Below are 26,624 nucleotides of genomic sequence, written 5' to 3' on the forward strand. Positions count from 1 at the left end.
CGGGGAACTAAGATCTCACATGCCACGCAGTGCGACCAAAATAAAATAAAATAAAAATAAAAATAAAATAAAGAAAAGCTTCCTGGGTGATTTGAATGTACAGCCCAGAGGCAAGCCCCTGGGACATCTGGCGACATCTGGAGACCTTTTGGCTTGTCCCAGCGGGGGAGGGGCTGCTCTTGGCATCTCGCGGGGAGAGGCAGGGACGCTGTAGAACCTACAGTGCACAGGACCGCCGGCCCCACGACACAGTCACCCGGCCCCAGGTGTCAGTAGCGCCACTGCTGGCGGGTGCCCTGGAGGCCGGGGACCTGCCAGGCGGAAGGCAGAGGCCAGGTGGACGGAACCTGACGGCCCAGGAGGGAGGTGAGGCGTCCACGGAGGCTGGGTGCCATGGGCAGACAGGAGACAAAAGCAGAGTCTGCAGAAGCTGGCCGGGTCACGGAGGATGTTTCCTGGGCTCTGGCTGGGGTGGGCTAAGCACCGATCAGGGTGTGTGTGGTACCCCCGAGGGGCCGCGAGGCATCGGGGTCCGCCGGCCTCTGGGCGGACGGGCTCCTTAGCGGGAGCCTCTTCTCCTGTTTGGCAGACACCCCGTGCTCCCGGGTCGCTTGCCCGTCTCTGTACAGAGAAGTACTGATTGTCTCCCCCCAGCTCCCCCGCGCCTTCTCTGGCTCAAAGGAAAATTCCAGCCTGAGATCTTGCACCGTGAGTGACAGCGCCTTAAAACGAGGAGCAGCGTGGGCGTGGGCGTGGGATGGCGAGGCCCTCGGAGCCCTCGTTCCTGCTTCTTGGTGACACGCCCGCAGCCACGCCTGCAGCCACGCCGCGGCACGCGGCATCCGACGCCCCCAGCTCGGGGTCACCCGGGGTCCAGGGCGGCCCAGTTACGCCGCCATCCTCGTGCGGCCTGGGATCGTGGGGAGCTGCGTCTGGGAGGCTGGAGGGGCGCTGACACTCGGGGTGGGGGAGGCCGTCCCCTGCCTGTCTCTGTGCCCGGCAGGCACGAGGAGGAGGGGTGAGAGCTGGCAGCAGTCGGGAGCAGCAAGGCGAGGGCTCCTCACCCCCTGGGGACCCGGGGACAGAGCGCGGCGTGCCCCTGTCTGGGATGGGCAGAGGGGCTTTGCTGCCGGAGGCAGAGCTGGAGCCCAGAGCCCGGAGACTGTGCTGGGGCCGCCGGGACAGGGCACCGCACGCCCCAGACAGGGGGTGGGCAGGGTGGTTTCCAGGCAACCTCTCTCCATGGCCGGCAGACGGCCACCTTCTCCCCGTGTCCCCATGTGCTCCTCCCCCGTGCTCTCTATGTCCTTACCTGCTCTCTTCAAAGGACACCAGTCCTCCTGTCCCAGGGCCGCCCTAGTGACCTCTTTTAACTCAATTACCTTTGCAAAGACTCTGTCTCCCAATCCAGACACATTCTGAGGTCCTGGGGTTAGGACCTCAACGGATGAATTTGAGGGGTGGGTGCCGTCCAGCCCGTAACAGAGTCTCCCGGAGACGAGACCACCAGCCAGAGTCCTCTGGCTTCCTTGTTGGGTCCCTGGGGAGACCCCCCCCAGAGGAATTTATGTGAGGAAAGTGCTGAGGAAAATGGACCCAAACCCAAAAGGGCTGAACTCCCTCGAGATGTTCCCGGGTCCCCGAGATGCTCCCTCCTCCCACAGCCCAGCTAGTCGGTGAAGGGGGACGCACCTGCCAGAAAGGATCTCACGCCCCTCATTGTGCTTATAAAATAACTCTCATTATTCCTCCTCTGAAGGTTATTTTCAAACTCTTTGTAACTAGATTTTTTTTTTTGTAATGCACAGAGAGGAATGAAATCCCCTGACTTTCTGTTGGAGACGCTCAGGTTTCTAACTCATAACGCGGGTTTCCTTTTCTTCTCCCGTACACGGGCGCCCTGACGCCATGAAATGCTGCTGTTTCATCTGATAGAAGTTTGGGAATAAACGTGGACTCTCCTCTGGCAGTTACTGTGGGAAACGGGAGGCCCAGGCTCTCACGGCAGGACTGGGCGGCGGGGGGGCGGCGCTTCTGGGAGGAGCAGGTGAATCTGAGACATGCCATCAGTCGAGAATTCCAGAAAACCATCACGGAAAAGAATATATAAGGAAAGAATGTCTCTGTGTGTATAACTGAGTCACTTTGCTGTACAGCAGAGATGGGCACAGTGTTGTACATCAACTGTACTTCAATTTTAAAAATTAAAAAAAAAAAAGAACTCCAGAGAAGGTGACTCTTGCAACTGGGGGCTCCTCGGCCCCCGCCCGTGTCCAGGAGACACAGCCACCCCACCCCCACCCCCTCCTGGGAGGGTCTCCCTGCCCCCCCCGGGGGTCCCTCCCCTCCCCCCGGAAGCCCCCAGGCCCCGACCTCGCAGGAGGGGAGCACGGCAGCTTGCAGCGCCGACATCGTGTCTGCTCCAGAACAATCCTGGGAGCCGAGACCGTGTCCGTGCGGACGAAGCTCGCGGCGGGTCTGGCACGAGGAGCCCCGGGCGCCCCTGGGCCCCGGCCGGTCCCGCGGGCGGCTGAGGGGCCGGTGCTGTGCCCGCAGCGGCTGTGACCTTGCCCCCGGTCTCGCTGTTTCTCAGGATGGTGGTTCTGCCGCAGATGCTGGTCCAGCGGCAGGTGGAGACAGGACAGCCCAGCCCTTGGCGCTGACTTAGGACGTCGTGTGTGCCCCCTCCCTCCCGCCCTGGGGGAGGTGGGGACCTGCCAGCTTCGGGGGCGGCTGCGCGGGGCCGGGGGTGGCGGGTGGAGCTCCTCCAGTTCGGGGCTCCCCTGCATGACCTTTCACCTCCAGTGCAGCCTGGCCAATCTCTCTCTGTCTCCAAAAAAAAAAAAAAATTCTGTTTTATTGTAGTGGAAACATGTTACACGAGAATCTACCCTCCTACATTTTTTGGTGTACAATGTTGTTAACTATAGAAACAATATCGTAGGGCAGGTTTCTAGAACCTACTGTATCTTCTTGACCGTAACCTCATGCCCACTGACTGCATCTCCCCATCTCCCCTCCCCCAGCCCCTGGCAACCGCCCTTCCACCCTGATTCTAGGAAGTCGGTGATTTGAGGTGGTGGAATCGTGCCGTCCTTCCGCGGCTGGCTTACTCACTTGGCATCACGTCCTTCGGGTGCATCCATGCTGGTGTATGTTCCTGAATTGCCTTCCTATTTTTATTTTATTTTATTTTTTAATTAAAAGGGATTTTTTTCACTGCACCGCCCGGCACGCGTGATCTCAGTTCCCCGACCAGGGATAGAACCCGTGCCCCCTGCGGTGGAAGCCCCGGGTCCTAACCACTGGACCACAGGGAATCCTTCCCTTCCTTTTGTCGGGCTGAGTCGTAGTCCGTGAACGCGCCACGCTTTCTTGGCCTGTTCACCCGTCGGTGGACACTTAGGTGGCTCCGTGTCTTGGCTGTTGTCCACGCTGCTGCCGTGGCCCTGGGAGTGTTCATATCTCTCTGAGATCCTGCTTTCAGTTGTTTTCGATAATTACCCAGAAGTGGATTGCTGGATCATCTGGTAATTCTAGTTTTCATTCTGGGGGGAGCCTGCGTACTGTTTGCCACAGTGGCATTTTGCATTCCCCCCAACCGTGCCCGAGGGTTCCAAAGTCAGTCGTTCACGTTCCTGCGTGGAGCGGCGAGGGCCTCTCACACCGCCCCTCCTGGCAGCACAGCCGCCGGCTGGGGAAATCCTTCTCGCCGTCTTTGCACGATTTTGGGGATCATCTCAGCCGTCCTCTTCTTCTCCTGGCTCTTACTCCAGTCAGCACTTTCCCTGTGTTTTGGTGCACCATTCAGCCTGCAGTTGCTGTCTAATAAATCCTTTGTGCAGAGCATGGTATGAAGTGCTTTCAGTGCTTCGTCTCATTTGACCTTCACCACGTCCCTCTGATGACGTAGGTACTGTGGTCGTCTCTGCTTTGCGGAGAGTGAGTCTTCGTGAAGTTTAGCAATTCCCCTCGCTGACTCATTAGAGTGGGATTTGAAGTGAACTTTCTTCACACCCGGATCCCTCGTGTTTATCTTAGTTCATTTTTTTGTCTTCATACAAATATCTTCCCGGCTCTCTGAGGACTGGGAGGCTGTCGTTTACCTTATGGTACCACCCCCCCCAGCAGGGCCGGGCACCTAGTACGTGCTCCATAAATACCTGTATTTGGGTGGTTAGTAGAGCAGAGTTTTCATCCCCTTCATGCAGGATTTTAAGGAGGCACTGATTGTACAAACACTACTGATGTTAACCATTCTGACCACAACCACTAACAAGTCTCTCTCCTTACCAAGTGTATGTGTCTGTGCGTATGTGTCTTTATATATCTGTCCTTACAAAGCATTTTCCCACAATTACTGAGATTCTAAGAGATAACAAAACCCTATCAATTGCAAACACACTATCACTTTATGGTAGAGGAAGGGGATTCAGAGAGGTCGAGGGGACTCCTGCAGTTAGGAGAGAAAGGAACCCCCCTGAGACTGTGGAACCTTGGGTTCCTTTTCTTTGGGCCACAGGCACGTGCAAACTCTCAGAGGACTTTGCAAATTGTAAAGGGCTGTACAGTGTGAGGGCCTGTTATTTTATGGAGTAGCAGGAGAATAAGGATGCTGTAACCACGTTAGTTAAACCGGGGGTAAGTGGCTCAGTGAGCCGTTTTGCTTTGGGTCGTGGTTGGGATGTGGGCAGGATGCGTGTGGGGGGCGACCCTCCGTGAGCATCTGTCCGGCCGTGTGCAGCTGCCCTGGCCTCGCGAGAGGCCTTCCTGCGGGGGGAGGACAGGAGAGGTCTTTGTTTCCGCCTTCTCATCCATGTCCTGTGATCCTGCGCTGGCTGCTCATCGCGCCTGAGTGCCCTCGCCCACCATCGTCTGCCCTTTCTGCCGCCTAATTCCTTTTCATCTTTTTAAGATTTCACTCCGGGAGTGCCGCCTCCTGACCACCCCCTGGCACAGGTGTCTCCTTACGATACCATGGCCTCTCCCTGGTCCTGTACTTGTCATATCGTCCTGTAGTAACCTTGCACTAGACAGTGACCTCCTTAAGCTCAGGGACCAGACCGCTCTACCTTCGGTTCCCGGAGTCCACCATGGCGGCCTGGTTGTTTAGTGACTGATCATTTGCAAGCATCTGGGGGGCTGGGGGAGGGCGTGGTTTCTCCATCGCAAGGGGTTTCCTGGAGGAACGTGAACTTGAGGCGTCTGCGTGTGAGGCTTTGTCAATGCCTGTCACTGACATGGACCAGAGAAACCCTTGGGTGTCTTTTTTCAATTGTGCCAAGCCATCCAGTTTCTTTTAAAATAGTCTTCAGTTGATTTTACTCCCATTAATTGTTTCAAGTGGAAAAATATTTTTTTATTCATCAACATTAAAAAAGGTACTCTAAAGACAGTCAAGGCTGTCCTTGTGGGGTCTTCCTGCAGTTCCAGCTTCCTGGGAGGGTGCACTGGTTCTCTCTGGTGTCACCTCCCTCGCTGATGTTCAGGAGTCAAGTTCGTATCTCTGACTGTCATGTGCTTTGAACTTGGGGTGTTCTTTCCAATCAGCTTCCAGACCTTGTGGCTGCCTGAGCAGCCCTTCACAATCAGCTTTCCAAAAGCAGAAGCATTTGCTCTCAGAGAGTGCTCCTCCTTTGGAATTTTCTGTTTTGGTAACTGGCAACTCTGATTGTATAAGTTATAAACGTTGCTGTTATTCTCTGCCACCTTTACTGAACCAGTCAATCACTTGCAAGCACAGGTAGTTCCAGGTAACCAGGGTTAGAACGAGGGCTCTAAAAGCCGTGTCTTCTTATCAGCTTCCCTGCCCCCTGGCTTCATTCATTTATTAATTGATACGCCAGCTGTTTGCTGAGCACCGTCCGTGTGCCGGGCACTCTTCCGGGCAGTCGGACTTCAGCAGCAACAGCAACGGACAAAAGATTGGCCCTCAGGACTTCCCTGGTGGTCCCGTGGTTAAGATGCTGGGTTTCCATCACAGGGGGCGCGGGTTCGATCCCTGCTCGGGGAACGAAGATCCCACATGCCGTGCCGTGAAGCCAGGAAATTAAAGGGGAAAAAAAGAAAAGATTTGCCCTCAGAGAACTTACTTTCCAGGGTCCGGGGGGGACACACAGCCAATGTTATGAGCAGCAGGTGGGTTATCTCGTACGTGAGAAGGTGAGCGCTGCAGGACGCTGGGGTCAGGCATGCCAAGGGTGGAGTTCAAGGTTGAGGCACTAAGTAGGATGCGGTGGGGGGCGGGGTGTCTCCTGAGCCTATTAGAAGAGGGAGGAGGGGAGGGAGTGGACCTGGCCCATCAGCTGGGAAGAGTGGTCCAGGCCCGGGAGTGGCCAGAGCAAAGGCCCTGGGGTGGGGGCTGGGCCCCCTCAGGGAGCAGCGGGGGGGCCTGTGTGGCTGGGTGGGGGGGAGCTGGACGGGTAGGGGTGGGAGCGTCGGCGGAAGGGGCCCAGCCACGTAGGCCAGTAGGGGACCTGGCCACTGACCAAGTGCAATGGCCCTGGCCGGGTTTCAAGCGGAGGAGAGACACAGCCTAAAATAATTGAACGTCTCAGGCGGGATGCCCCCCTGAGAGCAGACCGAGGGGCGGACGTGGGCGGGGCGGAAGCCCCGAATCGCAGTCGTGTTGGACGGCCCGCTTGTCTCTCTTCAGGCTTCCGCACTCCTCTCTCTGTCATGGGCCACGTGTCAGGACGCCCAGCCAGAGCGGCTGGGACAGAGCCCACCCTCTGGGGGCATCCGAGGCCCCCTGGGACCTGGCCCCCCCTCCATCCCAGGCTCACCTCCCCGCCTCCTGCCCCAGCCCCGCCCTGGGCCCCATCGTCCCCCCATGCCTTTCCTCACTTCACTCTCTCACTTTCCATCCGACAAAACCCTTATTTCTGCTAAGTCCCATCTTCTCCGAAAAGCCTCTGCAGAGTCTCCACGTCAGAATGAATCCATCCGAGCTCTCACGCCCAGGGAGGTGAAATACGCGTTTCCTTCTGCCCGTCTAGGCGGTGGGCGGGCTCCTGGTTGCAGGCACCCCCGTGTTCCTCTTTGCGTCTTTTGCGCCCTCGATGCTGCCAGAAGGGCCTCACTCAGCCTTCGAGATGGTTCTGCGCGGCCAGCTTGGGCGGTTCTGTCTTGCAGATTGAAGCCCTCGTCAAGGACATGCAGGACCCGGAGACGGGGGTCAGAGTGCAGAACCAGAAGGTCACGGTCATCAGCGTCCCTCACGCCATGACAGGTAATGTGTCTTGTGAGTTGATCTTGGCTTGAACAGACCACACACAGGGGTTGGCAAGCTGTAGCCCTCAGGCCAAATGCATCCTGTGTTCTGTATTTGTGAATAAAGTTTTATTGGAACAGAAAACTGTGCTTCCGCTTACACGTCCCCATTTATGTATCGTCTGTGGCTGCTTTTACGTGGCAGTGGCAGAGTTAGATAGTTGTGCAGAGACCGTAGGGTGGCCCGCAGAGCCGAAAATATTTGCTGCCTACCTGCCAATTCCTGGACCACAGGCTCCTTCCGGGGAGGGAGTCAGGAAGGAGAGAGGAAAGAATCCAGTAGGCCAGCTTGTGAAGCCATTCTTCCCGGGAGGTCATTTTAAAAACCTTTACTGTTGTTTTTATTTGTTTGCTTTTTTTGTTTTGTTTTAATAAAATCAAGTAGCAGAAAAAATACTATTTGGCAAAAAAAAAAAAAAACCTGGCCTTTGTCTTCTCCAGCCTCCCCGTCTTCTGATTCACATTCAGACCCTTCTCGGCTCTCCCGAGGGGAGGGCACCTTCGTCTCCTTTTCCTGTGGGTGGGATAAAGGGCGCCATGTCAGGATATCGGCAGAAGGAGCTGGACCCCCAAATAAGGATGCGTTTTGATTGGCGTGTTGCATTTGTTTTGTGATTTGGGTTTTGCGCTATCCGACCGAGACGTGTCGTCTGCCGAGGCAGACAGCTTCTCGGAGCCCACGCCTGGGACTCACTGCCGTGCTGTGTTCCTTGTGAGCCCTCGCTCAACCCCATCCATGACCTGAGTATTTTTCACTCGAGGTACTGGGGTCTCTGCACGGCCGGCCGTGTCGCGTTTCCCCATCTGGCTGCTTGGAAGGAGGAGTGTCCCCCCACCAGCAGGGCATCTCTCGGGTTCCCTGCGTGTGAGCGACAGAAGAGCAGCTCTGGCCGGCGGGAGCGGTAGAGGGATTGATTGGCGCGGACAGGCTGGCTCACCGAAGAGAAGGAAACTCTGATGGTCTAGACTCGGGAAAGGCAAAGACCCAGAGCAGCCTCGGCGCCCCAAGAGCAGGGACCGATGGGCAGACTTTTCAGGGTGTCTCTGCCCCCTGCCCCCTCTCCCCTCCTGGTTGTCATGAATTCTGGCTCGAATGCTCCACTGCACTGGGCAGCCCTCGAGGGGAGAGATCTCGTCTTGCTCATCTGAGTAACCCCAGCGCTTAACGCAGCGGGGGGTCAGGGTGGGCATGTAATGGAAGTTCATCAAATGCACGAATGCGTCCTGGTCTCCAACTGTCCAAAGGGCACTGGACATTGCGTCAGGCACCCTGGGATTCAATCCTTCGGGTGCCTCTTTTTTTGTTTTTTTTTCTGTGTAGCCCTCGTCTCCATTTTCTCATTGTATGAGCAGAGACAGTGACCTCTGCCCCAGGGGATGCCTGCAGGAACCAGACGAGCTGGTGTCCACCTGCCACGGCTCCGTGATGCTCCGTGGGGGCCCGAGGCTGCCAGTGCCTGCCCTGGTCACCCGTGACGAGCGTGGGGGGGATACGACCACCCAGCCCCTTGCTGCAGCTGGGGACATGGAGACACGGTGTTTCAGCATCTTGTCCCCACGTCACTAATCGCATCCAAGGCTGAGCTTGGGTTGGAGCCCAGCTCCACGCCTCCAGCGTCCATCTCCTCGTCCCCTGTCCAGGCGTGGGAGCTGCTTTCCTTCCTGGCACGTGGGGCCCCTGGTTTCCTGGATTTGGGGGGTGGGCTGCCCACCCAGCCGTGTCCTCCTCTGTTCCTACTACACGGGTGAGTCCCAGCCGCGGTCGGAACCCGGAGGAGCCCTGCCCTGCGGCACTGGCACGAGTCAGAGCAGATCGGATCAGCACTGCCGACTCCTCGGGGGGCAGGTGACCAGGACCCCGGGCACGGCGGTGGCTGGCGTGGGAGCTGAGCCGCCGGTCGTGCTGTTGGCACAGGTCACGCGGTGGCCACGCTGGCCAGTAATCGCATTCGGTCTGTTTCAGGAAGCCGTCAAGTGGACGAGAAAACCCTCCGCTCCTTGGTGGGGCGCCCTAACCCGTCTGCTCTCTGCCGGGGGCTCTCTTTCCTGGTCTGCACACCACCGTGTAGAGATTTGGGATGAAGTAGGATTTTAAGTGGGATTTTAGATGAAGAATTTTGCTTTTGGATAAGCCAAGTGCTGAATAAAGCCAAGAGCCACAGAGGACCCTCTTAAAGCCGTCACGGTGGCACGTGGGCACAGAGAGCTGGTGGCTGGATATCTGCGCCCCGGGCGTGTGTAGGAAGGGCAGTTACTGCGTGTCCATCCTCAGCCACGCTCTGGGAGGTGGTCCAGCCCAGAGAGTGTGGGAGGGGCCATAAGGTCCTCCCCCCGCCCCTCCCCCCAGGGAATCGGAAGAAACGCCCCTTCATGTCCTTTGCAACAGTCAGGCCACAAGGACACAGGCAGTGGGGTTTCATACCTGAGCCTCCTCCGTGGTGGGTTTTGTGGGCCGGTTTCCACGCCGGCAGGGGACCCAGCTCAGCCTTTGGAAAGCAGCTGCGTTTGCTGGGAAATGTGGTCACTGGCATTCGCAAGATGGCATCAGAGTTGGGGGGCATCTTTCTCTGAGAGGATCCTGCCCGCCTCCCACGAGGAGTGTGTTCTGCTGATGGGGCTGGAGGGCCCGGGCTGAGGAGGAGGCCACAGCTTCCTTGGGTCCTGCGTCAGCTCTGGACTTGGCGGGACCTGACTTGCCTTGGCCCTGAGGTCAATCCGAACCCCCGTGGGGTGGGGCCGGGAGGGATGCACCTTCTCTTCTGACCGCGTGCCTCCCCTGCTTTCTCCACGCTGGCGTGCCGTCTGCGCTCTTCCCAGGCCAGCCCCTCAGACTTGCAGGGCCCAGGGCGAGAGGGCAGAGGGAGCCCACATTCCGTGGTCTGAAGCTGTAAATCAGCCGGCAAAGTGTTCCTAAAAAATGCCTTATCCTTTGACAAAAGCATCTTCACAACGACCTGGCAAGCCGGGTTTGGATTTAGAATTCTCTGACCCGTCAGAGCTCTGCCTGGGAACTTGGGGGTGTCAGAGAACCACCCGCCCTTGGCCCACCCCCTTCTTCTCCCATCCCCGGCTCTGATTTACTCCCGTGGGTCCGGGCTCCATCCCCAGCTTGCTCTGGGCCTGGTTTTTTTTTTTCCATTGTTCGGACTTAGTCTATTTATTTCCCACTTAACGAATGACAGTCCAGGCACCAATTATTACAAAGAAAGAAAATAGGTCCCACAAGAGAGGTGAGGCCTGGAGGGGCCTAGGGGACGTCAGGCTGGAAATCTGGCTGGAGTCGGATCGCGGACAGCCCTGAATTATGGGCTGCAGGGTTTGGACTGGACTTAGTTGAGGGGAGAGGTGGAGGGGCGTCCCGGAGAGTTCCGAGCGGGAGAAGGGTGAGGTGACGGCGGCACAGGGAGGAGGCCAGCTGGACCGCAGTGTGGAGGGGGCGTGGGCGTGGCGCAGGCTCTGACCACGGCCGATCTCTGTGCTCTGCAGGGAGTGACGTTCTCCAGTGGATCACCCAGCGCCTGTGGGTCTCCGGTCCGGGTAAGAGCTCGTCTGCTCCTCAGCGACCAAGGGCTGCCGTGCGCGCGTCCCCCGGGGGCATCTCTGGAGGGTGGAAGCTACACGGAGGCTCAGCCTGCGTCTCTGAGAAACTGACATTTTAACTGGAGAGACGAGGCCTTCATGGGTAAAACGACCAGACTCACAGCGGAAGGCGTGATAACTGGGGGACACAATTGTGGTTTCGTACAAAATTCTGAGAGCGTGTCAATCACAAAGAGTCATTGTAGGGGAGTCAATCAAGAAAGACTTCCCCGGATGCATACGTATACTTGGTCTTAAAACTAATGTTGACTGTGAATTGTGGAGGGAGCTCGGAGGGTCTGTCTTCCCAGAGGGGAGATGAGCAAAAGCAGTGATGTAGACGTGGAATGAACGAGAAATGGAGAAGTGAGGACGGGAAAAGGGGAGTAGCGACGTCAGCTGGGTGTGGAGGGCAGCGGGCAGGAGGGGTGCACCTGGTATATTCTCAGATTCCAAGTTTTATCTGGGAGAAGGCCGTAGTAAGCCGTGGTGGGGTGGGGGCTTCAGTGTGGCGGTGTGTATGGTAATCAGATCTAAGCTGGGGTGTTTGGCAGCAGTTTGAAGGAGGGATTGGAGCAGAAAGACTCTGGGGACCCCACTTGCCACGAGCAGAAACGGCTGTTCACGCAGTGAGGGTCTGGTCTCTGATGGAGGGAGGGGGACCCGAGGAGGGAGGGTGGGGCGGAAGTCTCCCCACTCCTGGGAGGCTGAGCTGTGGGATGCGATGCGGGTTGGGTCCTGGGGCCTGGAGGATGGGAGGGCTGGAATTCTCTCTCGATGGTAGAGAGACACCTGCTCTCATTGGTGCCTCTGAGAACGAACCAGGACCATTTTCCTTTATCTGATGCAAATCCGGAACCAAGACTATATTTCTGAGCAGACTGGAGCAGGGTGGGAGTTGAAGGGAGGTGGGGAGGAGCCAGAGGGAATGGACCCCGGGTGCAGGCAGAGTTGAGCTCAGGGTAGAAATTGACCATAAACGCGGCCTCCCCTTCCTGCCTGTCTCGGGATGAAGAGGTGCCTGTTGGTCAAACAGAGACGTTCTCTCCTTGCTCCTCGGGACCCCGCCCCCGACCCAAAGGCCCCAACGATGCTCCTCCAGGATCTCCCCACCTGCCACCCCAACGCCTGCAGTGGGCGACCTGTGGCGCCCTCAACACTGGGGTCACTGGCTCCCTGCCAGGTTTCCTGAGCTGTCCTTTGGGGGTTCGGGCTGGGGGATCCTCCTTTTAGCCTCCCCCCAGCTGATACTTGTCCACCCTGTCCCCACTTCTTGGCTGAAGCGCTGTTAGGATGGGGGCACCTGCTCTGAGTTTGGGGCGCTGTGTGGGGGCGGGGCAGTGAGCGCCTGCCCTTGGCCTGTGCTCTTAACTTGCTTGTCTCAACCTCTTCTCCCCAGAGGCACAGAACTTGGGCAACTTTATTGTCAAGTACGGCTACATTTATCCCCTGCAAGACCCCAAGAACCTCGTTCTCAAGGCTGACAGCAGCCTCTATCGATTTCAGGTGAGCCTTGGCCTTGACCTTGGGTGTTCATAGGGGGTTAATGTCATCTGAAAAGGTGATTGGTTGGCTTTGCATCCTCACAGATCTTTAGCAACAGCGGAGGGGCTAAGGCAGTCTTATGTTTTAGGCTGCGGGGCTGGGGGCCAGGGGTTCGCAGCCCAGTGTGTAAGCCCGGCCCCCTGGCTTCTCTTGCAGACGCCGTATTTCTGGCCCGCCCAGCAGTGGCCGGCTGAAGACACAGACTACGGTAAAACTCCGCCCCTCCGCCTGTGCCTTGGGGAGGGCTTACCGTGCTGCCTACTTACTTGCTGCATTTGGGTGACATTTGTCTTGCTGTCATCACAGCCTTTATGTCAGTTCGCATCTGTATGAGGAGTGATTCCCAGGGGAGGGACCAGGTCTGCTGAGTGTTCTGTCTGCCACGCTGAGCACAACAGTCTCATACATAGAGGGGTTTTGAAATATGATGATGATGGAAAATGTCATTGTTTTTCTTTCCAGCCATATATCTGGCCAAGCGAAATATCAAGAAGAAAGGGGTTTTAGAAGAATATGAAAAGGTATAGAGATGCTTTCAAGTATAGGTTCTTATAATTGAGTGGAATATAGTCTTGAGCTGTTTCCCCCTGTTCTCCCATTACTCCACTCATAAGTACCCTCATCATCCCTCCCTCCCTCATCCATCTACCCCTCATCCATCTCTCCATCCCTCCCTCATCCATCCCTCATCCCTCATCCATCCCTCTCTCATCCATCCATCCCTCATCATCCCTCCCTCCCTCATCCATCCACCCTTCATCCATCCCTGCATCCCTCATCCATCCCTCTCTCATCCTTCCATTCCTCATCACCCCTCATCCCTCATCCATCCCTCCATCCCTCATCCCACCATCCCTCATCCATCCATATATTTATTTATTTTTTATTTATTTAATTTTTATTTTATATTGGAGTATAGTTGCTTAACAATGATATGTTAGTTACAGGTGTGCAGCAAAGTGATTCAGTTATACTCATACAAGTATCCATTCTTCTTCAAATTCCATCCGTATATTTAGAAGCAGCTGGCTGAAGTAAGCTCTCGCCCACGTTGAACTTCACTTTCTCCTACTGTAGTTTAAGCCCTTGCCTCAGCAACTACTGGGCACAAAGTAGCTACCACTTTCCTTTTGCTGTCCCAGAGTAATAGGACTTAATTAATACGTGTGATAATGTGTATTACAGAATGGACAGATTTGAACTTGAGTTTGAGATGGGAAAACAACAGTGCAGACTTTTGTTTTAGGCAGGATGAGTCAGATTTCTCAAAGAACACACCCTAACCCTCAAAAGGCTAGTTTTCTGGGCAGACAGCAACAATCTTGCTGTGTTTTTACTTTTTACAAACATGTTTTTAGAAGAGCCAGCATCACACTGGTGTTCGGGCTTAGCTTTGTGGATTTGTTGTGCTCTGTTGTTGAATATTAAGTTTCTGTATTCTTCTCCACACTACCCCCGCCCCGCCACTTCCTAATCAGAGTTAGGATACATTTACTTAAAAAAATCCAAGCCAACTTGTGGCTTCTGTTGTGAAGGCTTGTTGAGAATTCGGTGCTGCCCTTTGAACGAATGCCTTTGCACAGCTGGGCTGGGAGACCATTTGGCTGGGTCTCATTGTTGACTTAGGGCTTCCTGCCCTCTGCACGCAGTATAGGTCGTGGGGCTCAGTGTTCTCATTTTGTTTTCCTTCTCTAGGAAAATTACAATTTCTTGAACAAAAAAATTAACTACAAGTGGGACTTTGTCATCATGCAGGCCAAAGAGCAGTACCGGTGAGTCAAAGATCTCCTTGGTCCTCTGGCTGTCCTTCCTCCCTCCCTTCCTTTGTTGTTTCCTTTTAATAAAATGAACTTTTATTGGGCGTTTATGTGTTAAACAGTGGGCGAGGCATAGGGAAGGCAGAGGCCTCGTGTAGGGAGCCTGGCAGATAAGCAGACAGGCCATGATGCCTCAGTGAGTTGAGAGCCACACGTCGGGGTTTGGAGAAGGAGCTGCAGAAATGACATTGAACCTGGAGGCCATGTAGGGTGTGTCCAGGTGAAGGATGGTGGTGGATGGACAGAACAGAAGAGGCGAGGTGGGATGGAGGGTGCTCTAAGCAGACAGAACCAGAGTCTGGGGGGCAAGGGAGTGCCTGCTCGATGCTGCTCCTTGGAGCTGGCACAGAGAGTGCAAAGCCCCGAACTGGCGGAAAGGAGGCGGAACTTGTTAGCAGGAGCAGATTGGGAGAAGGCTTTGTGCTCAGGGCCATGGGGGGCACAGAGGGATCTTAAACAGGGGAGAGATGTCATCAGAGTTGCCTGTTAGAGCCGCTCATGGCTTAGTTCAAAACTGGAGCTGAACGTCCCCTGGGGGCCCTGCCTTGTCTGTAAGAGCCAGACGTAAATGTTGGGGACAGTGTATCAGTCAGGATGAGGTTCAGCTGTTGTAACAAACATCCCCCAGCAATCAGAGGCATGAAGCCACAAGACTCATTTCTTGCTCGTGTCACGTGTCCACGGTGGGTCAGCTGGGGTCCTGACACACTTGCGCCCACTCCAGGACCCACGTCACTTCTGCTCACAATTCACTAGCCAAGGCAGCTCTTGTGGTTATGCTGGTTTCAGAGGAGGACACATAGGGGTGCAGTCCTCCTGTGTGTCTGCGATGTGGGAGAGTCGGGAATATCTGGGGACCAGCACCCGTGATCACCAGAACAGGTGAGTCCAGCCCGGCCTCGCTCACCGGGCAGGTCCAGACCCTGGAGGTCTAGACTGGCTGGCGCGTGGTTGGGCTGGAGGGAGGAGCCTTGGAAGAGGAGTCGCGGTGGGTGAGTCCCGCTTCTCCAGAGAAACAGGATCTCTATCTGTTGATCCGTCTAGAGAGGGGGTGGTGGGGGGAGGAGGGGGAGAGAGAGAGGAGAGAGACTGAGATTGAGATTTATTGTAAGGACTTGGGTCACACGGTTCCTTACGGAGGCTGAGATGTCCCAGTACCTGCGGTCGGCCAGCTGGACCCCCAGGAAGGGCTGATGTTTCAGCTGGCGTCTGAAGGTGGGAAGAGCCCACGTCCCAGCTCGGGGCCACCAGGCAGGAGACGCTTCCTTTCATGTGTCCTATTCAACTGGAGGAACCCTCATCTGAGGACACCCTCGCGGACGCCCCCAGAATAACGTGGACCCATCGCCCGGGCACCCCCGGGCCCGTGAAATTAACCGTCCCAGGCGGTGAGCGCCGCTGTGCAGAGAGATAACAGTCGGGGGAAACAGAGCTCCTAAAGGCAGAGCGGCTTTGCTGCTCACACGGGGGAGCGTCTGTGCAGGCCTCAGGTTCAGGGGGAGGGACGTGGCGGGGGCGGCTGGCGCCGCCCTTCCCCACGAGCGGGTCTCTGCCTGGGTATTTCTGAGACAGCGCAGCTGGGGGGGCCGTTTGCTGATCTTCCAGCACGTGCATTTGTGTGTGAGGCTCCTTTGGGTGGGTTCCGTGCACCGTCTCATCCCGTGCTGGGGAGAGGAGGTGCCTGGAGCCCCTCACATCTGCAAACGGGGAAACGGAGGCTTAGCGCGGTCACAGGGGTGGGCCGAGGTCACCCGGCGAGGTCGTGGTCCAGCCTGGGCTGGTGTTCCTCCCATTCAGGGGGCGGGTTTGAGTGCCTATGGGGTTCCAGCACTGGGCCTGGCCCCAGGGACACGGAGCGGACTGGGACATGCCCGCTCCCCAGCCCCGACTCCTCTCCGTCTTCCTCTCCTCTCTGCTCTGAGCGGGATGAGCCCAGGGGCCCAGAGGGCTGTGGACCCCTGAGCTGCCCTTGCGGCACAGACGTACCCCCCGTGGCTCCCACGAGCCCCACCGCTCGGCCTGGGTAAAGCTGCGCGCTGCCCACATCACAGGGCAGCCCCTCAGCCGTTCGCTCCTGGACGCCTTGGGATGAACACGTCCCGAAAGCCGCTCTCCTCCTGAGGTGCTGGCTTTTCCCCACCGACTCCGTTGCTGCACTCAAAGGCTGCCTCAGGTTTCAGGTGTAGCATCTGTGACGGTTACTTTTATGTGTCCGCTAGACTGGGCCATGGTGCCTAGAGAGTTGGTCGGGTACTCGTCTCAGGTGTCACTGTGAAGGTATTTTTTAGATGAGATTAGCGCTGAGTCTGTAGACTTTGAGTAAAGCAGGTCACTCTCCCCACTGGGGGTGGGCCTTGTCCAAACAGTTGAAGGCCTTACGAGATGGAGGTTCCCCGAGGAAGAAGCAGTTCTGCCTCTGAGCGGGCTTGGACTTGAGCTACAGCATCAGCTCTTCCCTGGGCTCAGGCATGTCCTGCAGAATTTGGACTCGCCAGCCTCGTGTGAGTGAATTCTTTGAAACAGTCTTCGTCTCTGTCTATTTATTCTCCTACAGCTTCTGTTTCTCTGGGAGCTTGTAACTAATACAAGCACGAGGTCTCACCACAAGATCAGGCTGGCCGTGTAGCCTGGCTCATGAGGCACCCGTTGTGTTACCCCGAGTCTCTGCACCAGACCTCTCTTCTGAAGCCCAGACTCAGCACCTCAGCTACAAACTCAGCATCTCACGTTGACATCACACTTCAGCTTACCTTGCCCGTTCCTGCCTGTTTCCACCTCACCCCCCCGAGCCTTCTCTTCCTTCAGCGTTACCCGTATCGGTACAGGGAACCCCATTCACTTCTCCCCAGCCCGTGTCCAGTGCTCAGTCCTCCAGTCCTGCTGGTACCTCTGGCAGAATCCCTCTACCACACCTGTCCCTTTCGGTCTGTCTGCCTCCGTCACCTCTACCCTGGTCGAGCCAACCTCCCTGTCAGCCGGACCAGGCAGCATCCTCTGCTCCCATGTGCCCCCAGTTTTGAAACACAAACGGGATCCTGTCTCACCCTCAGTTCAAGTGTCATGTGCTCAAAGATGCATTTTAAAAAAAAATTTTATTGGCGTATAGTTGATTTACAGTGTTGTGTTCGTTTCTGCTGTACAGCAACGTGAGTCAGTTATACACAGACATGGATCTACTCTTCTTGAGGTTCTTTTCCCATATAGGCCATTACAGAGTACTGAGCCGAGTTCCCTGTGCTGTACAGCAGGTTCTCATTAGTTATCTAGTTTATATATAGTCGTGTGTATATACGTCAGTCCCAGTCAAAGAAGCCTTTCTGATTAGCTGTCATTCTGCACGCAGATCATCCGGAAACTTTGTGGCTCAAAGTGGCAGCAGTTATCTTACTACCTCCCAAGGTCTCTGCAGGCCTGGAGTTTGGGAGGCCCGGCGGGGCAGCTGTGGGTCAGAGCCTCTGAGGGTTGCAGGGGGAGGGCGGGGCGCTGCTTCCTCCTCTTGTAGCCTCTGGGTCCCTCCGCGAGGTCCGCCTTGGCCTCCTCGCAGCACCAGGCATCACGCTGCCTGCAGGGCGTTGGAAGCTTTGAGGGCAAATACTCCACTGAGGAGGGTGGCAGCTGCCCTGCCTGTGCGGGCCCAGCCTGAGAAATCGCACAGCGCGTTCCTGATGTACTCTGTTGGTCGAAACCGCCACAGACCCGCCTGGTCTCCGTGGGGGAGGACAGAGACCCGCCTGGCAGGGGAAGAAGCGTCACAGGACTGCAGGCGTGTTTAATAAGCGCCACGCCGGCTCTCTGGGACCCTGCACCGTCGTGCACTGCACGTGTCCTTGGAGCCCACGACGCAGCTTTACATTATTTCGTGACTATGTGTGGAATGTTTAGACTGAAAGCTACTCAAGGGCAAGCAATATGTCTGTGGGTCAGTCTGCTCAGGCTGCCAGATCAAAGTACCACGGACTGGGTGACTTAAGCAGCGGACGTTTATCTTCTCCCAGGTCTGGAGGAGGGAAGTCCGGGAGCCAGGAGCTGGCAGGGTTTGGTTTCTCATGAGGACTCTCTTCTTGGCTTGCAGACAGCTGCCTTTTCGTTGTGTTCTTACATGGGGGGAGAGAGACGGACAGACGGAGAGACAGGGAGACTCTGGTATCTCCTGTTACCAGGGCACTAATCCTGTCATAAGGGCCCCCCACCCTCAGGACCTCACCTGATTACTTCTAAACCCTAATCCCTTCCTCGAGGCCCTGTCTCCAGAGGCCATCGCGTTGGGAGTTAGGGCTTCAGTGTACGGATTCTCGGGGGATGCAGACGTTCAGTCCATCGCGGTCTGTTGGGATCACTGTATTCTCCCAGTGCTCGGGACAGAGTGGAGACTGATCAAGACATGAGTGAGTGAAAGTGTGGTTGGTTAAGGGGTCCTGTTGCTATAAAGATCAGAACATGACAAACGGAGGTCATTCCTCGTTCACGGCTGCTCTCAGGTGCATTCATCACCTCTCTCCTCCAATAACCTCTGTCACACGAGAGCAGAGCCAGAAAGGACATTGCAGTGGATTAGCGATCGACTCTATTTCCAAGGCGGTCCAGCATTATGGAAAGTCCACAGTGCCTTGGGCCATCTGCGGCCCATCTTCCTGAGGACACAGGGTAGTTAACCTGGTAGAAATTCCACTTGGGTTGGCACGGGGAGGCTGGAGCGACAGTGTTCGTAGTTAATTTCTGGAGGAGGTTGCAAAACACCCCGCTGGAAGGGCACTCCCCACCCGCCTGGCTCTCTGGATATTATGCTATTCACAATACACTAGCTGGCACGTGAATCTGTCTCGTGGAGGGTGTGTGCGTCATCCTGCGTTGCCTGGGAACCAAGCAGTGCGAGCGGAGCACGGGTCGCCGTGGCAATGGCGCTGGATAGGGCACGTGAGGAGCATTACCTCGCCCCGTGGGAGGAAAGCGCAACACCCTTCCCTGCCTGTACTGGGGGGTGGCACGGAGAGATGACAGGGCGCGTACACAGCCTTTCACAGGGATAAGCTGGGCTGGGAAGGAGCCTCGTGTGGCACCAGCGCTTTGAAGTGACTGTGTGAAACTGACAGGTAGCGAGCAGCCAGGACTGCCCGGGGCCCGCATTTTCCCCGTCCCGGGCTCTGGCATCGCCGCTGCCTCCGCACCCAGATGTGGATTCTGTTGTTGATCAGAGCAGAGCAGGGAGAAAGCCGGAGACCAGGTGGGCAGATGTCAGCCCAGAATTGTCACGCACACGCGCGCCCTCCGAGACGCTGCTGGAGATGCTCTGACCCTCAGGCTGGTGGTGGAGGCACGACCGCGTCGCACCCTGGCACTCTCAGGGGGAGCTGGGCGCTGGGACCAGGCCCCCGGTTCAGGTCCGGCCTCTGCCCCCTGCTGACAGCGTGACCCTCCGTGGGGCGTGCAGCCTGGCTCTGCTTCAGTCCCTGAACGGCAGCGTGAGAATTGCTCCCCGGGGGGGTTCCACGCGTGAATGTGTGTAACAGTATTTAGCAGGGCTCCCAGCATACAAGAGTGACGTGACTGTTTGCTCTTTTTCAGTACTGCTATTGTGGCAAACGCAGATTCTCTGGGCCCGTCGGGAGAGGGGTCGCCGTGGGGCCCCGCGGGGAGGCGGTCCGTCAGGGAGCAGAAGATGCGAAATCTCACTGGCCTCTAACGTGGCTTTTGGCTTTTCAGGGCTGGAAGGGAGAGGAATAAAGCGGACAGGTACGCTCTGGACTGCCAGGAGAAGGCGTATTGGCTGGTCCACCGACGCCCGGTGAGTGCCGCTCCCTGTCCCGCCCGTCTCTCCTGGTGCCCACCCCCGCCCTGACGCCCCAGCCTCATGCGGCGCATCTCCGCCTGGAGCGAGCCGCGAACCTGCGGGGCCGCGGCTCGGGGTTGACGCACACCCCGGGCCTCTGGCTGCAAGAGGAAGTTCACGATCGGGATGGAGTCTGCACGTGGCCCCTGCGTGGCTGGGAGGACGGCGTGAGCATCCCTAACGGGGGGCCCGACGGAGCCTGCCTCGTGTGAGGGCCGGCACGCGACGCCTTGGGAAAGGAGGATGAGAGGAACATCAGGAACACAGGCTGCACAGCTGGAGAAATCTCACGCATAGGGAACTGGAAGCCTGCCTCCCGCCGCCACGCCCTGTGTCTCGCAGCCTCTCCTTTTCCTCTTCCGGATCTGGTCCCCGGCGGCGGCGATGGGAGGAGGGGGGGAGGGTAAAGACGGGCTTAGTCTCTGGCTTTGGGGTGCTGAGTGGCCTGGAGGGACAGGCTGTACACGCGTGATGTGACTTGTCACGGCTCATTACTTGGGAAGGAAGCGGCGTCCCCAGCGCAGAGAAGCGGCGGTAACCCCCCTCCGCGGGGAACCGCACACCCCGCTTCCCTCCTGCGTCAGGCCCGTGAGCGGCCCCCGGGGCTGGAGGTGGGAGATGTGAAAGGGATTCTCAAGGGTGGAGAATTCAGAACACACGTCCCTCCTCCTCCTCCTCCTTTAGTTTCCTTGCCTGACCCGGCACCGCGTTCTCAGAACCAGAGAGCCAGCTGCGTCACTCATGGTGCCAAAGCTCCTGGAGTTTTTGAACTGGGAGCCCATCAGATTTTGGCTGTTTTGCTAATTTTCTTTCTGCATTCAAAACGGGCATCCCATAAGGTGTTCCATCTGCGAGGGCGTGGGTTTGGACGTCTTGTTGCCGAGGTTAAGTTCCTGGGGTTGAAGCCTGTTTGGTGTTGCCTTGTTCCAGGGTGCCTCCTCCAGACAGACCCGTTAGCCGATGCCGGACGTGGGTCCCCGGGGGTCTGAGCCAGAGGCTGGTTGACTGAGCACAGGGTCCTGGAGGCAGAGCCCACACGCCGCTCTGTTGGTAACGCAGGAGTGAGATCTTTGTGTGAGAGGGAACCGGGTCTTGCTCAGCCCGTGTTGTCATCTGTCCCTGAAGGGGGACGAGGGACGTCGGAGAGGAGAACAGCAGACGGTGGACCGGCCGCTCAGCTGGAAGGGGCACGGGTGCCCCGGTACCCGTGATCCAGGCGGTCCTGCTCCTCGTAGGATGGGGGCGGCCTCCGTATCGCGAGCGGAGGCGCCGTGCCGTGGGGGTGGGCGAGCACCTGCATCCCTCTGGCGTGCTCGTCATCCGCCCAGGTCCCTCTCCCCCCTCTGTCCCTGCAGCCGGGAGGCCCACAGGGACGCAGTGAGACACAGACTGTCCGCATCGTGCCCGCTTCTCCCGGGGTGGCGCTCGGCCCCCACACCGGGCAGGTGGCCGGGTGGCCCTCCGCCGTGTGATACAGACGCGTGGACCCTCGACAGCCTGTCTCTCTGATGGCCGCTTCCACTGCCACCTCCCCCTCGACCCCCACGCCCCCCCCCCATCACCTCCATCGTCTGCATGGTCGCCGTCCCCGTCGTCACCGCGGCAGACCCGAGTGGAGGGCTTACGGTGCCCTGGGCTCTGCACTGAGCCTCGCTGTGCACGCACTTCCTCGTTCCGCCTCTGCGGCCTGTGTGGGAGGCGATATAATTAGCCCTGTGTCGCTGAGGAGGAAGCGGAGGCTCGGGGCCGTTGCTGACGCGCCAGGTGCAGCCAGCGCGTGGGCGCCAGGGGGTCCGGACCCACTGGCCGCAGAGCGCTCCCGCCCAGTCCCCGTGCTCGTCCGCCTCCCACGTCAGTGTCCCGTGATGTCGTTGTGCATTTAAGGCCTGTTGTCACCTCCTCGGTCATGAGAGCATCGCAGGGTCGCTGCCGCGCTCACGCACACGGTGCAGGTGTCAGAGGCGCACGTCCCCTCGATGACTGGGGGCCGCGTTCAGAAGGAGGCTGACGTGCTTGGAGCCGACGTGAAGCTCCCCGGACGCAGAACCGCTCTCCCCGCCCCGGCCCTCTCACCGCCGATTCCCTTGGTCAAAACCACACCCGGCGTCGGGGGTGAGGCCGGGTGCTCCGGCTCCTCCTCTCTCTGACTTTCCTAAAACCTGCAGCCCCTTGGTGGCCTGAGAGCATCAGGATGAGGGACGCGTCCTGTTTGAAGAGCGTCCGGTGTGAAGGCTGTCTCGGCTGGAGACGGAGCAGTCCGTCCGACAACCCAGCAGCCCGGGCGCTTGGGGGCTGTCAGGCTGTCCCCAGGGGCCCCCCGCACACTGTCAGGTGGGAAAGGAGCCCGCCGGGCAGACAGAGCGTTTGGCGGGGTGGGGTGACTGTAGCCACCTGTCATAGCTACCGGACAGATTCGTCCCCTGCTCACTTGTCTGTTCCTGAGTCCAGGAAACCTTCCTGGGCCCCGAGTCTGCGGCGGCCGAGGGGCCGGGCGCTGGGCGTGACGTGCAGGCGGCTGAGCTGCCTGCCGCGTGCCTGTGTGATGCTGTGGGCCTGGCGCCCTGCGGACCTGACCGCGCCGCTCCGACGTAGGCGTGTCTTCGTCCCGCATCCAGGTGTGGGGGCATCGTCTCAGGGAGGGCAGCGGCCCCGGGCGGTGCTGGGGCGTGGACCCGCCTCCGTCTGGCACGCTGCCGCCGTGGAAGGTGCGCCCGCGGTGCCCCCCTCGCAGCTCAAGCAGCTCCACGTCCAAACTGCTGGCACGGGGGAGCCGGCCGCTCCCGGAGCTGCGACCTCAGTGTGAGGGGCGCAGTGGGGGCGGACGGACTCAGGGAAGGGCAGCACCCAGAAGCAAGGAAGACCACGTTCCTCTCGCATCTTTTACCCCAGCGGAGCAGAGTGCAGATCTGGACACGACGCACACAGCGGTTCACTGTGCCAAAGGACAGAAGCGGTTCCTTTAGAAACGTCACCTTGAGGCCTCCCGTGCATTGTTGCTGCGCCGCCTGTGACGCCCGTGCCCCCCCCCCCGGACACGGTCCCTGACACGTGGACCACGGGGCCGAGGAGGATGTGGTCCGGGGACAGAGGCGGCTCTGGCGTGTGCGCTCTAAGTCAGGCTGTTGCTGGTCGAGCTAAACGGCCTTTGTTTCAACCACAAGTGCGGACGCTCACCTGAGCGGGTGTCTGTCCTCTGCTTCCTGCTGAGGTTGGACTGAATGGCCAGAGACGGAGGGGCAAAGTGAATGAAGGTACATCCACGTTCCGGAACACGTGACACTACGAAAAGACTATCTTCAAAGGCCATTTATGAACCTAGGAAAGTGGCCTGACCGATAATGTTATATCATGAAAACAGGATGGAAGACTCCACTGACTCTGATCCAAGTTAAAAAAACCCCCGCAAACGTCTGTTTCGTGACTTCCCACCCTGTGCCGGGGGCTGACGAGGCCGCGGGGCTCTTTGTATTGGGAGCCGAGACAGACGTGGCCCTCGGGGAGCTTACCGTCTGGTGGAAGGGCTAAGACTAGAGCCACTGCACAGACGAACGTGTCCTGTACAGACGCCGGGACGGCCCCGAGGGGCGGGGGTCCTGCTTCACACCGGGGTCTGGGACCGGCTCTCCGCGGACGTAACGTTCACGCCAAGATCAGGCTCTTCCGGCTGCTCCCTCTAACCCTGCCTCCTTGTGTCAGCGTCGTCTCTCTCTCCGTCCCCTGTTTTATTTTGTTTTTAAAACTACCTGGTATTTTGTGTGTTCCTTGTTTTCTGAGCCGTGCACCCGAAAGGTCTGAGCTGTACGCTGGGGAGACCGTGATGGTGAGAGAAGGGAGAACAGACAGGGGACGGGAGGGACGGGGCAGCGGCGCCCACCCCGGCCCTGCTCCGGTCCCGGTTCTGGGACTGTCCCCCCCTGCTGGGCAGCCCTTGGGGGCGCGAGGGTCCTTTCCTAACCTGAGTTAGAAGCCGTTAGCAAGTTGTCTCTTTGACTTTTGCTTCGGGGATGTTCCTGGGCGCCCTGGCGTTCACAGCTCCTCTGGCTGGAGAGGGCGGAAGGGGGGGTGGCGTCTGGGGGGGGAGGGGGCTTCCTGCACGTGGCCTGGGCCGCACGGCTCCCGTCTGCTGACAGCCACCACCGCCGGGCCACCGCGGCCCTTGTTTCCTGGGCGCCGACGGTCCGCTCTGCGGTGTCTGCACCCCAGCGGCCTCTTGTGCCCCAGAAGCTGTGTCAGCGGCGGCTCTGGTGACGGCTGAGGGGAGCAGAGACCCCCACGCTGCGTGGTGGACGCGTGGACGACGGAGTGGGTGAGCGAGGGCCGGCGTGGACGCAGCCTGGGAGTCCCCAGGCCAGCAGCAGGGGACGGCGCCCCGTGGCGCGGTCTGAAGGCAGGGCCCCCGGGGTGGGGCTGCCGCTCGAGGGGAGCAGTGAGAGGCGGGGAGGGCGCAGGGGGCGGCCAGAGCCGCTGAGGAGCCTGGAGGGGACCGGCCGGCAGGACGAGGCCGGCGGGGCGGCCCCAGCTCTGAGAGCCCTGCGCCCATTACACAGGTGCACCGTCGAGCAGCCGAGCTCATGTCCGGGTGTGGGCCACGTTCAGAGCGGAGGGTTGGAGGGGGAACCCCAGGTGTGAGCAGAGGACCGCAGGGAAGCCGCTGAGGCTGGAGGGCCCGTGGAGGGCGGGGGCCCCGAGGGCGCGGGCTGGGGGCTGAGGCTGGGTGTGTGAGGCTCTGCAGGTACGTGTGTGTGTGAGCCGCAGGCGTGAGCACGTGTGCCTGGGTTTGGGCGCGAGTGCCTGCCTGTAGGGTGTGAAAGTGTGATGATGTGAGTTGTAAGGGGGAGGGGTGTGTGTGTGCGAGGGAGCCTTTGAGTGTGAGTGAGTGTGTAGGGGTGAGTTGTAAGTGTGCGAGCGTACAAGTGTCTGTGTGTACACGCCCGTCTTCTGTCAGCCTCGGGGGTTTCTTTGTACCAGCTGGTTGCCTGCACCAAACAGACAGAGAGGAGGTGGAAGCCCTGACCTGCTGGCCTCGGGGAATGGAGAGCCCCGCCGGGCTGGCAGGGCAGGGGTGGTGGCGCCTGACGGAGCCGGGCGAAGCCTGAGACCTGCTCCGGGCCGGGCGTTGGCACACGCGGCCTTACGGTGACATAAGCCCTGACTCGGGAACCGCGGCCGTGCGCCGAGTGCGTCATGCTCCATCGTGCTAAGTCCTCACGGGAACCCGACAGGCAGGAGGGCTCGTCTGCAGGTCTCAGGGCAGGAAGGGCAGAGGGAAGAAGTCGTTTCCTAGATCTTCCTCACGGCTGGGAGGGGGCAGAACCGGGATTGGAACCTCTGGGTGCTGACTGATGCCTGGACGCTCAGACGCAGTGAACTGTGGAGCAGGAGGCGGGCTCTGCGGGGCGTCAGGGGCCCGTGTGCTAATCCCGGTGAACTCTGATTGAGTTTGCCTGTTATTGATCCATCGATCGATCCATCCATCCATCCATCCACTCACCCTCCATCTATCCATCCGTTCATCCATCTCCCTCTCTATTTATTCACCCGTTCATCCATCCTCCCTGCCTCCCTCCCTCCCTCCTTCCCTCCCGCTGTTTTAGGTCCTGGGGATGCTGTGGTGGTGCAGTAGCCCCGTGAAACACACCAGCTCACCTGGAAAATCTTACACACAGCCCTGTAGCTCCCCAGGGGCTGGGCCACAGCCCTCAGCTTGGTCTCACGATTGGCAGCTTGGGCAAGATCCAGAGTTCATCAGAAACTGGAGACTCTCCCAGCAGTGGTCCTCACGTTCATTGTTGCTGTTGTTTCTTCCCGTTTAGCCGGGAATGCATGACGTGCTGGACCACGGCCTGGACCGAGTGACCAATCCGAATGACGTCCAGGTAAACCAGGTAGGTCTCTGCCGCGTGCGCGGGGCGGGCCCCGGGTCAGGGTCTCGGGCTGGGAAGGGGTCTGTTGTCTGTGTGTGTCTGTGGGGCAGTGGTACCTCCCCTTCGAGGCTGCCAAAGACAGGAGGCCCGTGGGCTCTGTGGTATAAGAGCAGGGAGGCCACGGCAAGGGTTCTGGTCAAGAGAGGCCAGAGGCGGCCCGAGCAGGTCAGAGCAGATGGGATCTAACTGGTTTGTTTTCAGACTTTTCTGAGTCTCTTCCCCCTTTGAAAATCAGATGAACGTCATGGGCCCGTGTCACCCAGAGCTGCACAGACAGGCATTTCCCACACAATTTCTGCCCGTTCCTTGCCCCTCTGAAAATCCCAGGCCCCTGGCTCACAAACCTTGAGTCGACATTGGGTTTACACCTCAATCCCTGTGGCAGGACCTGGACTGTCCCACTTTCTTTTTCTTCTCCGTCGGCTGGGATCTTTGCAAAGACTCTCCTGTGCTTTTTATTTCAAAAGGCCCCCCTCCCCCCAGCAGGCCACTGTTGGTATGGATGGCCGACTTCCTGTGAGGGGATTTTATTTACAGAAACGCAGCTCAGAAGCTGGGAGACAGCAGGCGTCCTGGTTAGGGTTCCCCCACTGTGGCCTGTCGCCTGGGGGGAGGCCCTGGGCACCGCGGGGCGTTCCGTGCCTCCCTGGCTCCTGGCCC

General features: G+C 58.5%; 1 protein-coding gene across 1 annotated transcript in view; it reads left to right on the forward strand.

The window, feature by feature from the left end:
- The first annotated feature begins 2,594 nt into the window (after positions 1-2,594).
- Positions 2,595-26,624, forward strand: part of RGS9 (regulator of G protein signaling 9) — a 56,039-nt gene continuing 32,009 nt past the window's right edge. The window contains exons 1-9 of the mRNA XM_057713883.1: positions 2,595-2,630; positions 7,135-7,231; positions 10,759-10,809; positions 12,251-12,357; positions 12,553-12,604; positions 12,859-12,917; positions 14,092-14,168; positions 19,914-19,995; positions 25,854-25,925. Of these exons, the coding sequence (XP_057569866.1) occupies positions 2,595-2,630; positions 7,135-7,231; positions 10,759-10,809; positions 12,251-12,357; positions 12,553-12,604; positions 12,859-12,917; positions 14,092-14,168; positions 19,914-19,995; positions 25,854-25,925 (633 nt within the window). The remainder of the gene's footprint in view (positions 2,631-7,134; positions 7,232-10,758; positions 10,810-12,250; positions 12,358-12,552; positions 12,605-12,858; positions 12,918-14,091; positions 14,169-19,913; positions 19,996-25,853; positions 25,926-26,624) is intronic.

The sequence above is a fragment of the Hippopotamus amphibius genome, chromosome 17 (assembly GCF_030028045.1).
Source record: "Hippopotamus amphibius kiboko isolate mHipAmp2 chromosome 17, mHipAmp2.hap2, whole genome shotgun sequence".
Classification (NCBI taxonomy): Eukaryota; Metazoa; Chordata; class Mammalia; order Artiodactyla; family Hippopotamidae; genus Hippopotamus; species Hippopotamus amphibius.